Here is a 12,786-nt window from a genome sequence, read left to right as displayed (position 1 = left end):
GTAGCATCACATAGTAAATGTCTATCTGTGTCTGCATGAAAAAACAAAGTAAGAAAGCATCTTTCTTACTTTTTTTCCTCTAATTGTTACTATGTTTCTTTTTGTTTGCTTGCATAAGTCAGTAACACAGTATGAGGCAGCTACAGCTTTCTTATCCAAGCTGTGATAAGAGAAGCTTGCGTGTGCCCATGCTCATCTGTATTTCTAAAACTGAAAGAATCAAATCAAAGAAAAATGTCTTTGTAGACAAAGAATACCAGAATGAATAAAGAGCACGTGTTGCCTATATTATGCTTCCTCATCATCTCATCTTTAATGTGCTGAATAGTAAACGTTTTGTCCTCTGTAATGGAGTCAGAGGCATACCTGCTTCTCTTCAACAGGAAAAATATTTCTTTTAAAGCGTCAACAGGACTGACATAGTTTCCAAATAGCTATCAAAGTTGTCGGTCTGTGTGCTTCATGTCTGAGTGGTTCATTTTATATTTCACTGTCACAGGAATCTCATGGAGTCCCAAAAAAAAAAATCCATATAAAAAGAGATTTTTACATTTATTGTTCATATAAGAAATTGAAGTCATAAGCAAAGAGAAAATAAACTGCAATGGCCTGTTGTGGTGTGTGAATGGAACCTAATAAATGCACGATCATTGTATAGAGGATCAAAAAGGCAATAATAATAGGATTAGATATAAATGAAATCACTCAAAAACAGGTATTAAATGTTCAAAATTATAACGGTATAATATATAGATACAATAATATAATATATTGTGGAGGTATGTAATAACGACAGGAGAGGTCTCTGTGTCTCACTCCAACTTTATTAACTGACTCTCAGAACTTCACATATATATTGAGCGCCAAAATCTCCACCCCAACACTTCCGTTCAACTTGGGTGTGAGTGGAGCCACCTGGTGGTCCGCCACAATATAATATAAATTGTAAAAGACTATTGACTGTCCCATAGTTTAGAGAAGACAAAAGGTTAACGTTGTTAATTTATAGTAATTTAATACACAAGCTAATCTAAATAACACTTCATAATAATTGGTAATCATCGTCTACATTTTTGTGAGACCTGTAACCACTCCAGTCAAGAATACTTGTGAGAGAAAGGAAAAGCACAATGCTCTGAGGTCAGCTGTCAGTTCACTTTGCTATCTTAGAAGTGAACTGTCAGTCAGCACTGTTCATATGATGCAACTCCTCCCCTCCTGACTCTGTCAGTGTACACTGTGCACTATAAAGCAAAGCAGGTGGCATTTTATGATAATCAAGTTAAGAACCAAACATTACGTCGCAAAATTTCTGTGAGAAGTCACTAATGGCTGACTCTGTGAATCAGGAGGTGCAAATACATGAAATCTGTTCTAGAGTGGCCACTGACACTGCAGCAGAAATTACATATTAAAAGGCAGAGACAGAATCCTGAACTCTGTGACCTTTGTGTGGGCCACTTCATACCAGGAACATCCCATAAGACCAGCCATTATGGAGATGCTTTGACCCAGTCAAACTGACTTTACACTTGTGTAACACATTTCATCACTTGAAAGCTGCTAATGTAACACGGCAATAAATGTCATAAGTTTTAAAGTACACTGTGTAATGTAATCAAACTGTTTACCAGAAGGAAAGTGTGATTTTTTTTAGCCGAAGATTAGCTGGCATAATGCTAGCTTATAACCAGCTGTTGATTAGCTGACTTGTTGTCAGCTGTCCAGAGACAAGAGGGTCGCATGTCAAATCTGCTGACAATGAGCACTGTGACAATATCGAGAATAAATGAGTGTTTATGGATGTGACTGACTCCAGTCCAGTTGAGAAGAAGAGGAAGAGAATGAGGTGGAAGAAAAACGTTTCTCAACTTCCAGACGGCGGCTGAAGCAACTACAAATAAGAGTGAAGGATACCGTTGATTGGCATATGACCTGCTACGTAACACATTAGAGGGTCACCTAGGGAACCAGCTTCAAAGTGACGTGCGTGTGGACGCATCTTAACCCTCGCCTGTGACCATAACCCTAACCCCAAATTTTGCCCAAATCCCAACAGTGGGCAGCAATAATAATCCTTGTACAATAGCATACTGGTTACTACCTGCAAACAAACCATGGCAAAACTAACCAGTCAGATCAAAATCAAGATAGTCTGCTAAGAAATGAGTCCGTCAAATGCATTACAGCAGTTTAGTTTGCCAAGCATTGACACACAACCATTGACTTCATACATCCTACAAGATTCTCTTTAGAGGAGAAAAGAAGATAAATAGGAAGACAGAATGAACAGAAGTAAATACAAAAAAGGCACACATGAGTACGTTTAGAGGTCAATGTGCATGTGTTCACTCCCAGTACTAACCAGCAGGCCCTTTGGCTGTTTACTCTCCATTAATGTGCCAAGAAATTCACTCAATCTTAATCAAAATCTGTCACCTCTTCTCTGATAAAAACTCTCAATTTAAAAACACACAAACAAACAGGGAATGGGTGGACAGAATGATAAAACTATCATTACTGTTTTCATCATCTTTTTTTTTTTTTTTTTTGAAATTGCTTTTGTGTCAACTGTTTTATCCAGTGCGTGAAGCTCTGGCCATGCCTCTAATGGGTCACGGAGTCTGTCCCACTAAAGTATGTGAAGGTAAAAGAAGTAACCAGACCAATGGTGGCTTAAAGGAGATGCCGCCTTGTGGCAAAGACAAAATGTTGCATTTCATAGTAAAGAGTAGAAGAACCTTAAGGGTTTGTGGGGAAATTAGTTAATTAACCAGTTCTCTTCCCTTCTCCAAAGAATTCTTCAAAGGTCAAACATTTACTTGATGAACTGGTTAGCTGATCAATATACAAACTACTGACGACAATCAAAACCGAATAACAATTTAGTTATTTTGTCAGTCACTTTGTTGGTTCCACATACACAAATAGGAGGACCTGCTGCTTCTCTTGAGTTTTATTTCTTAGTTGGGCAGGGTGACATTTCAAATCCATCTAAGACACCTGGAGGAAAGTTCAAAAGTGGATAAACATGCTCTGATTAATCTTTTTTTTCCCTTTATAAAAACTTAAAACAACTGCTCAGATATTCTTCATATTCCTCAGATAGCTTGTATTCTTCCCTGAATCAAAACTCAATGAGCTATTATTTTTCATTTTAAAAGTATTGAATACATAAATGAAAGACCATTCACATTGTTTTTGCAATGCAGACTTCAGGCTATATGACGCATACCCTAATTGTAGGTGAGCAAAAAGATCCTTTCAATTTTCAGTAAAGTTCAAAAACTAAAAACCATTTGAGTAAAAAAGGCATTTTCAGTTGTTTGTCATTAAAGTATATAAAATGCCTTAAACCTTAAAATTAAGCTTAAAAAAAGGAGAAAGAAAGAAGGAAACTGAATAACATCAGTGGTTGCTGGCTACATTACAAGCCATAGAAAAATTATTTTAAAAAAAACATAATAAAGAAAAAATTATGAATAAAAATAAACTTGGGCAGTTGGAGATATGGTTGAAGTCACGTCATTAATATACTTCACTACAATCATTAAGGTAATTCGAGTGTTCGGCATATTTGCATTGTTGAAAACAAATTGTTCTGCGACTGCGCCTGAATAAATAAACAGCTTAAACAGTTCACGTTTAAAAGCTCAGAACTTAACACCAACTATAATGGATTTTTTTTTCTAAATAGGCTGTGACTGGCTGGGAAATAACAATTACTTATTTCGCTTTTGTGAAAACTTGATGCAAAAAAATTCTTTCACCGAGCTATAATGTTAGCACCCCTTCAATCCTGCCTAGTTATGGTGGTGGTGTGTGCATGTGTGTGATTTGTGTGGTGAGAGACTAAGCATGATAACGTCGGGAATTACACACATCAAGAAATCAATATTACAGGGAGGTCTTCTCAAGAACTGCAGAGCAGGGGGGGGGGAGCAAGACAGACAGATGGAGGAGTCATGTGACACCCGGTGGCCAATTAGCAGGACAGAGGCGTAAAGGCGAGATTAAGAATTCAATGCTGGCCTTGCAAGTCTACCTGGCTACTGTGTTCACTGAGTGTTTAGAGTCAAATTACCGCATTGGGTGATGTTTGAAAGGTCATGTTTGAAGGCATGAATACTTCTCTGTGTTTGAGAGTGCGTGGCTGATCGCCAGGTACCTTGGTTAACAGCAGCACCCGCTTCTGCAGTCGACGGACAAGAGCGTCCTGTGCCTCTCTCTTCTTTTGCTCCTCCAGAGTCTTGCTGTGCTGCTGGGTCAGCTCTGCACGAAGCTCAGACTGTGAACGCTCCACACTCCTCACACTGACAGAGCAGAATAAATGAATTGGTGGGAAGCAATTTTTATGTGTGCGCGTTCGTACGTATGTGTGTGTTTGTTAATAACAGGGGAGAGAGAGGGGAGAGAAAGAAGGAAAGAGGTTGATTAATGCAGAACAGTCTGACAATTTGAGAAAGGCAATTTATAGTCAATTTATAATAAGACTCACAGACGACTTACCTGACTGACACCAAAAAATCCCAGACAAGGGTCCAGAAATTATTTTCAGCAGAGATTTGTGCCAGGTCTGATCAATAGGACAATAATTACGCCGAAGGGCAATAATTACACCGCAAGCTCCCATCACCATCCCCTCCCACACCCACAACTCTCCCATTCTGCTGTTTCTAATACTTCATAATGAGCCCAATACGCTCAGCAGAAGAGGAACGCTTGTTAGCTAATGAAAGCTTTCTTAGCTGGACTGAGTTGCAGCACGAATATACCAGAGCACGCGTGTGCGGCCCTCCCTATAGACATCACCTCTGTCTAAACAGGACAAGTTTAATTAGTGAATTCCTTCTCTCGCACACGTACACACACTCACACACCAGTGGTTACTGTCAGGAGTGCTATCAGAATCAGGACCAGTTTAATTAACTTTGTGACAATTAAGGACTTCTCAGAGATATGCTCTAATAGATACATGAGGGGAAGAGAGGCATGCAAGCAGACAGAATGAGAGAAATAGGTCTGAAGAGAGAGAAAGGGATTTTGTGTGCGAGTGAGTGTGTGTGTGTATTACCGGCTGTTGAGTGTGTAGTTCTGCTCTTTCAGAGCAATTTCTCTCTGCTGGATCTGAATCACCTCCCTGGACAGATCCTCGGGTTTCCTACAGACAAGACACAGCACAGAACAGTTAGCATACAGATGTGTACATACACTTACTCCCGCAATGAAAAATTGATACGACTGAGAAAGCAGAAAGGGCAGAATAGATGAACACGACGGCACTGCCACAGTCTTTTGTTTGCCGGTCAGTAGGGAGCTCAGAAATAAAATGACACGAGGAGCAGGGGGGGAGATGAGAGGAGGACAGTGGGGTAAATACTGGTCACTGCTCTACAAAAACTCACTCGGTGGAAGAGACTGACGGGTTACAAAACAGACGGTGAAAAGGCAGCAATGCATGTGCCACATATGTGTTTAAAAGCCAACATCTCACCTCTTGTGAAATGGGTTTAAGATTGGGCAATTTAGCTCCACAGCACTTTTAGTGCAAAACTAGAGACTTTCAGAGGATGTAGCTTACTCTTCAGAGCAACTGAAAATTACCAGGTTAAGCAATTCAACCAACAAACCTGGAAATATCAACAGATGAAGGCTAGTTGCTTTTCCTCGATGAAATCAATCTGCTTTACATGTTTCACATACTAGCACCAAGAGACCTGACCTGGGCTTGTGTGCCATGATTAGGCAATCTACTGACAAATTAGGGATATGAACAGAAAAGGCTGAGCAGGCAGATTAAGGGTGTACTCACACAATTGCTTTGTACCATGCCCAAGCTTGACTGTCCGCCCTCTCCCCTCGCCTGCTGGCCTGCGCTAACACTTAACGATCCGGGGCCAGAGTACACTTCAGTTTCTCAGCATCTTATCCCCTGCTTACTCTCTCTCCCTCTTTCAGGCAGACACTTGCTTTTGAAACGCATTCTTGCACAACAAATGAGGTTCATGATTTTATGTGCTTTAATTGTAACCTTTTTTTTTTAAGCAATAACACGTTGTCCTCACGTACCTTATAGATTTGTTAATTAGTTAGCACGGTGATTTTCACGAGAGAGGGTGTTAGTGAGGAAGTGTTACACGGTTAGTGATTACACTACAACGTGTACCCTGTATGAGTCCAACTGAACCGTGCCTGGGCTCACCTCCTAAAAAGTGGGCCAAGGCTTGATGTGCTTAACTGAAACGGTCACACTAGTTAAACATAATGGACTTTGGGGGTCAAATGTGCTTTGACGCACTACGGATTCCCTACTGTGAGTACACACCAACTTCAAGGCAGACAAGAGTATTCCATGTGAAAACTGGATGGTGAGGATTTATTACAAACAGCATTTCAAGCCCAAAAAACTTCAGACAAATATAAAATGTACATGAAAACTGGAGGCAATGACAACGATCATTTAGAGCCTATAATGTCTTAAATGTAAGTATGATGAAAATAACACAAAGACTACCTGCATACACATTCACATACACACGCATATCCATTTTCTTCCGCTTATCCATGTTAGGGTCCCGGCTGTTGAGGGACAAGACTCGTGTGCACCCTGGGCATGTTGCCACTCTGTCACAGGACTAGCACAGAGAGACAGTCAACCATTCACAACTATGCTCAATTTAGAATCACCAATTAACCTAACATGCACGTCTTTGGACTATGGGAGGAAGCCAGAGCCCAGAGGGGAAGGCACAGGGAGAACATGCACGCTGCACACAGAAGGGCCCAGCTGGCCGAAGGGGATCTGAATCCAAGATCTCTTTGCTGTGAGGCAACATTGCTCACCACCACACCAAATTTATACTCACGTGTTCATATTGACCTCAGCAACATTACAGCTGCTGGAACAGGAGCCAGAGAAAGAATTAATCTTTTTTTCAAGGTCATGATGTGAACACAAATAAGTCACAGCCTCGAGCAGTCATCTCGTCTCTCATCCACAGGTACTGTGTGTGTTGTTTTATATATTTTACATATGAAGCTGGTGCTGGATTATCCACTCAGCACCTGATTCATACTACTGCATTAAGTCCATTTAAGAAAAAAAGAAAAAAAAACAAACAAACATATACGGTAGCGTGCTAACGTTGCCTCTGTTACTGCAGTTGTGAGATTTAGGTGGCCTATGCTAGAACTTGTTTCTAATGAAAAATTATCATTACTTACTGTTGGAGAGATGTTAAGAAAAAACTGCATTTGACCATCCTTTGCAAACTACCCATGTCTGAAGACAAATACTGTCAATTCTGGGAGATCTAATAAACTGACATCACCTCCCATCTAAGTTTTTAGTTTCTTACTCTTTTAATCTCATGGAGCAGCGTTAACTGATATTACACTGTGTAATGATGGTTAGTAATAAATGCATAGATTTGTACCAATTGAAGCAACACTGACTCTTGAAGATAGGATGCGAGCCTTTTCATTCTGAGGGTTTCAGAGTACAGCTGCTTCTCCTCTACATTGAAAGGAGCCAGGTGATGTGGTTGATAAGGACGCCTCGTGGGCGCCTTCTAGGTGAAGTATTTTGGGAATGTCCTGCAAAGAGGATGCAGACCCAGGACATATTGGAGAGATTATATCTCTCACCTGGCTTGGATGACACCAGAGAAGAGCTGGAAGTGGGCAGGGAGAAGGAGGTCTGGGCATGTTTGCTTGGACTGCTGACCTCACAACTCAGACATGGTTAAGCAGCGCAAAATGATTGAATGGCGCTTATGACAACCACTGTAAGTGATCGGTGATTACTGCATCCCCAAACGCTAGCTATAGTGCTTATTATATGAATAAACTAGCTGCTTTATTCAGACCATGGTAAACTCATTTTCCATGGTCTGAACTCAAATCTGAAATTCTTTTGCAAATCCTGAATGCCTTCAGGCCAAAGAGGAGATACAGTATCTTCCTTGTTATCAGCACACAATTCAAAAGCAAGCGTCCATGATGGAATGCATTATTGTACAAGGCATGCGAAACGGTCTCATCTCAAGGGACCTTTAATGCTGAGCACATTTTCACAATTGAACTGTTATAACTGAATGTAACTCCTGCACATTGTCTACCTTAAAACATAAATTACAATGTTTGAGTCTAATCAACATTTATCAGGTACAAAAGTAATGTCCACACACACACACAATTTTAATTATCCATTTGATGTCTTTTTTTGTCATATTTCTGCTATATTAATCATTTATGGGATATGTTAATCATCCCTTTTGGTATTGCAGCTATAGTTAACAATTTTTGAAGTGATATCCATGCAAGTTGGATATCACTTCATGGTTATCACAACTATTATACATGTACATGCGAGTATATACATAACATATCCATACATAGACGTTCCCTTTGCACCTGGTGAAAGGCAGTCGGACTGAAACTTCATCATTTAATAAAGGCATAATCTGTAAGCAAGACACTGTGTGGGGGTTATGTTCAGCCGTTATGTGGAACTTTTTCTAGGAAAGTGGGTTGTACCACTTAACATTTATCTAGGCGTGACTTCAGGTATGGAAATAAACTCATGACTAAAATATGACTTTGTGAATTATAAGCTGGAATGGCCTTGGTACCCCAAGTAGATAATTGTGTGGATGCCTTAATAGGCATCCACACTATTGAGTTCCTGTTTCTCTTTATTCTTTATTATTCCGGGTGTTTCCGTACACTTTTCGCCGTGGATCTACTTCCACAATTTTTGTGCTATTTTCACCGTTCAAACTCTAAACTGTTCTGCTCTTTCTGCTAATGCCGGCTATGACTTTTGGTGTTTATTACTATTATACTTTTTAAAATATTACACTTTTTTCCTTTAATTTGTCCCATTGAAATGAATGGGAAACTTCCACAATTCTGCTAAAACTTTCTTGTCTTTGAAACTTAACTACTGCCTCATACTTTCACCTAGAAACTTCATTCAAACTTTAAAATGTTCTCAAATGATTTGGCTATTCCTGTATGATTCAGCTTTTTCAGATCTTCTACCGTTTTAATCTTATCCCTCTTTGAGTTTTCAGTTGCAAAATTGTGATTTTTCAGAAAATACATGCGTTGCTATGGTTGCTATGCAATTAACTCAGAGGGGACAGTGAAACTGTTTGAATTTTCTCTTCGTGTCCAAACAACTTCTTGCTACTCGCTCAATTTCCACTCAAGCCCCACAAATTATACACCAAAACGTAGGTATTTTTGCTGGCTTTCAGAAAATGTCACTATCATTGTTGTGGGACTCATAGATATTTTGCAAATCTCCTCAGAGTAACACAAAGTCAGAAAACTCTCCATATAAACTCAATGGAGAGTTTGTTCAAAATCACCGCTGGATTTCTCTAATGAGAGGCATTTTCAAATTGTCATATCTCCTTAACGAAGCGAAGTTAAGACATGAGGCTTGTCCCCGTATATGTTCAGACACTCCTGACGCTCACAATTCTAGAATTTCTTTCTCACCTATTACCGTTCTGAAATGAGTTGGACTTGTTTGAGGGTAGGAAATTTGTCCCTCGCTCAGATTTCATCAGATTTCAATCTCTGGAAATGAACCACTTTTTTCTCTCGTCATATCTTTTTGATGGATTTCCACAGAGCCCTGAAAATTTCCATGACTGTTCACCAAAGCCTGCTGTTTCTTACGGTGAAAGAATGATTTTGATGCTCCATATAGATTTAGAGTTACCAAAGGTTGTTTGAGCGCAAGTCAAGGCAGTTTTTGCTTCGCCTCTACTCAGTTACAGTGTATTACAAGTCATATATCTTTAAGAATTTATGTTTTATCTCTGAATTATGAAGACCTGAAGATTCCCCCATCTCTTCTGAATAAAACGATGCCTGAATGACCGTTCTAGCCTCTACGGTTAGGAAATTATGGCCATTTGTTCGAGGGGAATCCTGAATGTCAGAAATACACTGAAGAAAACTCACACCTCTCTCTGTGTCTGTGTGTGTAAGGGCTGACTACAGCAGGTGCAGCTAATTTAACTGACCTACATATACCAAGCCCAGACTCTCCACAGCTCCTGTTCCCTTTACTGTCTGTGTATGTGTGTCTGTGTATCAATATTTTCCTATGTTTAGGTATTACTCCTCAATCATAGTATTTCTGCTAAAGCAAAGTACTTCTACTACATCTAAGTACTTTTGCCAAATCATAGTATTTCTGCTAAATCATAGTATTTCTGCCAATTCATAGTATTTTTGCAAAATCATGGTATTTGTGCAAAATCATGGTTTTGGGGCCAAATATTTCTGTTATTTTATAATATATGTGCTGAATATATTATATGTGCCAAATCATAGTATTTATCCCAAATTATAGTATTTATGCCAAATTACAGTATTACTGCTAAAACGCAGAAATAGTACCTTTTAGCAGGAATTTCTACCAAAAGATAGTACTTCTGCTAAATCAGAGTATTTCTGCTAAACCAGAGTATTCCTGCCAAATCATAGTATTTGTACTGAAACATGGTACTTCTGCCCAATCATAGTATTTATACCCAATCATAGTATTTCTGCTAAATCATAGCATTTGTGCCAAATCATGGTATTTGTGCAAAAACATAGTATGTCTGCAAAACCATAGTATATCTCTTATGTTATAGTATTACTACTAAGGCATAGTATTTCTGCCAAATCATAGTATGTGTGCCAAATCGCAGTATTTATACCAAATCACAGTATTTGTGGTAAAACATAGTATTTCTGCCATATTGTGGTATTTGTGCAAGAACATTGAACTGTTATGTTATAGTATTACTACTAAGTCATAGTATTTCTGCATTGTTATAGTATTTGTACTAAAACGTAGTATCTCTGCCAAGTCATAGAATTACTGCAATTTCATAGTTTTTTTTAGGAAATCTGTTATGTTATAGTATTACTACTAAGTCATAGTATTTCTGCCAAATCACAGTATTTGTGCCAAAGCATCGTATTTGTATGGAGTCATAGTATTTCTTCTAAATCATAGTATTTCAATCAAATCTCAGTAGTTGTTGTTAAAACGCGGTATTATTGCCAAATCATAGTATTTGTACCCAATCATAGTATTTCTGCTAAATCATAGCATTTGTGCCAAATCATGGTATTTGTGCAAAATCATAGTATGTCTGCAAAACCATAGTATATCTTTTATGTCATAGTATTACTACTAAGGCATAGTATTTCTGCCAAATCATAGTATTTGTACTAAATCATAGTACTTGTGCCAAATCATAGTATTTGTTGAACATCATAGTATTGGAACCAAAACATAGTATTTGTCCCAAAGCATCGTATTTGTATGGAGTAATAGTATTTCTTCTAAATCATAGTATTTCAATCAAATCTCAGTAGTTGTGTTAAAATGCAGTATTATTGCCAAATCATAGTATTTGTACCCAATCATAGTATTTTTGCCAAATTGTGGTATTTGTGCCCAATTAATAATTCTGTTATGTTATAGTATTACAACTAAGTCGTAGAATATCTGTTATGTTATAGTGCATCTGCGGAATATAGTATGTGTGCCAAATCGTAGTATTTACACCAAATCACAGTATTTTTGCTAAAACATAGTATTTCTGCCATATTGTGGTATTTGTGCAAGAACATTGAACTGTTATGTTATAGTATTACTACTAAGTCATAGTATTTCTGCGTTGTTATAGTATTTGTGCTAAAACGTAGTATCTCTGCCAAGTCATAGAATTAATGCAATTTCATAGTTTTTTTTTAGGAAATCTGTTATGTTATAGTATTACTACTAAGTCATAGTATTTCTGCCAAATCATAGTATTTGTACTAAATCATAGTACTTGTGCCAAATCATAGTATTTGTTGCACATCATAGTATTAGAACCAAAACATAGTATTTGTCCCAAAGTATCGTATTTGTATGGAGTAATAGTATTTCTTCTAAATCATAGTATTTCAATTAAATCTCAGTAGTTGTGTTAAAATGCAGTATTATTGCCAAATCATAGTATTTGTACCCAATCATAGTATTTTTGCCAAATCGTGGTATTTGTGCCCAAATAATAATTCTGTTATGTTATAGTATTACTACTAAGTTGTAGCATATCTGTTATGTTATAGTGTATCTGCGGAATATAGTATGTGTGCCAAATCATAGTATTTATACCAAATCACAGTATTTGTGCTAAAACATAGTATTTCTGCCATATTGTGGTATTTGTGCAAGAACATTGAACTGTTATGTTATAGTATTACTACTAAGTCATAGTATTTCTGCGTTGTTATAGTATTTGTGCTAAAACGTAGTATCTCTGCCAAGTCATAGAATTACTGCAATTTAATAGTTTTTTTTAGGAAATCTGTTATGTTATAGTATTACTACTCAGTCATAGTATTTCTGCCAAATCATAGTATTCGTGTGAATTTGTATACTGTAATATCACTGTATTATGTAGTGGCTAAGTAGGGGCTGTTTACTAAGTGCATCAGTGTAAATAGGTCATCTCTTGTGTTGGAGTGCCCTCTTGTGGCGCCTTTTGGGTAGTGCCTTAGTAAACGGGAACCCTGTAAAAAGTGGCATCAGACTGATTTGTAGTGGAGGAATTTGTTACCAGTTTTCTTAATCTTTAATCTGTATGCATGTTGTAATGCGTACCCTGTTCTTAATCATAGAAACCACACCATATCACCTCTCCACATCCTCCTACTGTATCCCATACCTCCCTGTACCATCCATCTGACCGCAATAAACTCCACCTGTGGTAATCTAAT

The 12,786-nt window shown here is 38.1% G+C and overlaps 1 protein-coding gene across 1 annotated transcript in view; it reads right to left on the bottom strand.

Annotated features, from left to right (window-relative positions):
• mad1l1 (mitotic arrest deficient 1 like 1) overlaps positions 1-12,786 on the bottom strand; it is a 65,897-nt gene that overhangs the window by 42,894 nt on the left and 10,217 nt on the right. Inside the window, exons 10-11 of the mRNA XM_026171644.2 lie at positions 5,075-5,161; positions 4,169-4,313 (exon numbers count right to left, since the gene is read on the bottom strand). Coding sequence (XP_026027429.2) covers positions 4,169-4,313; positions 5,075-5,161 — 232 coding nt within the window. The remainder of the gene's footprint in view (positions 1-4,168; positions 4,314-5,074; positions 5,162-12,786) is intronic.

Source organism: Astatotilapia calliptera, chromosome 6 (assembly GCF_964374335.1).
Source record: "Astatotilapia calliptera chromosome 6, fAstCal68.1, whole genome shotgun sequence".
NCBI lineage: Eukaryota > Metazoa > Chordata > Actinopteri > Cichliformes > Cichlidae > Astatotilapia > Astatotilapia calliptera.
The sequence above is the reverse complement of the archived record's forward strand: the minus strand, read 5'-3'. Positions and strand labels throughout refer to the sequence as shown.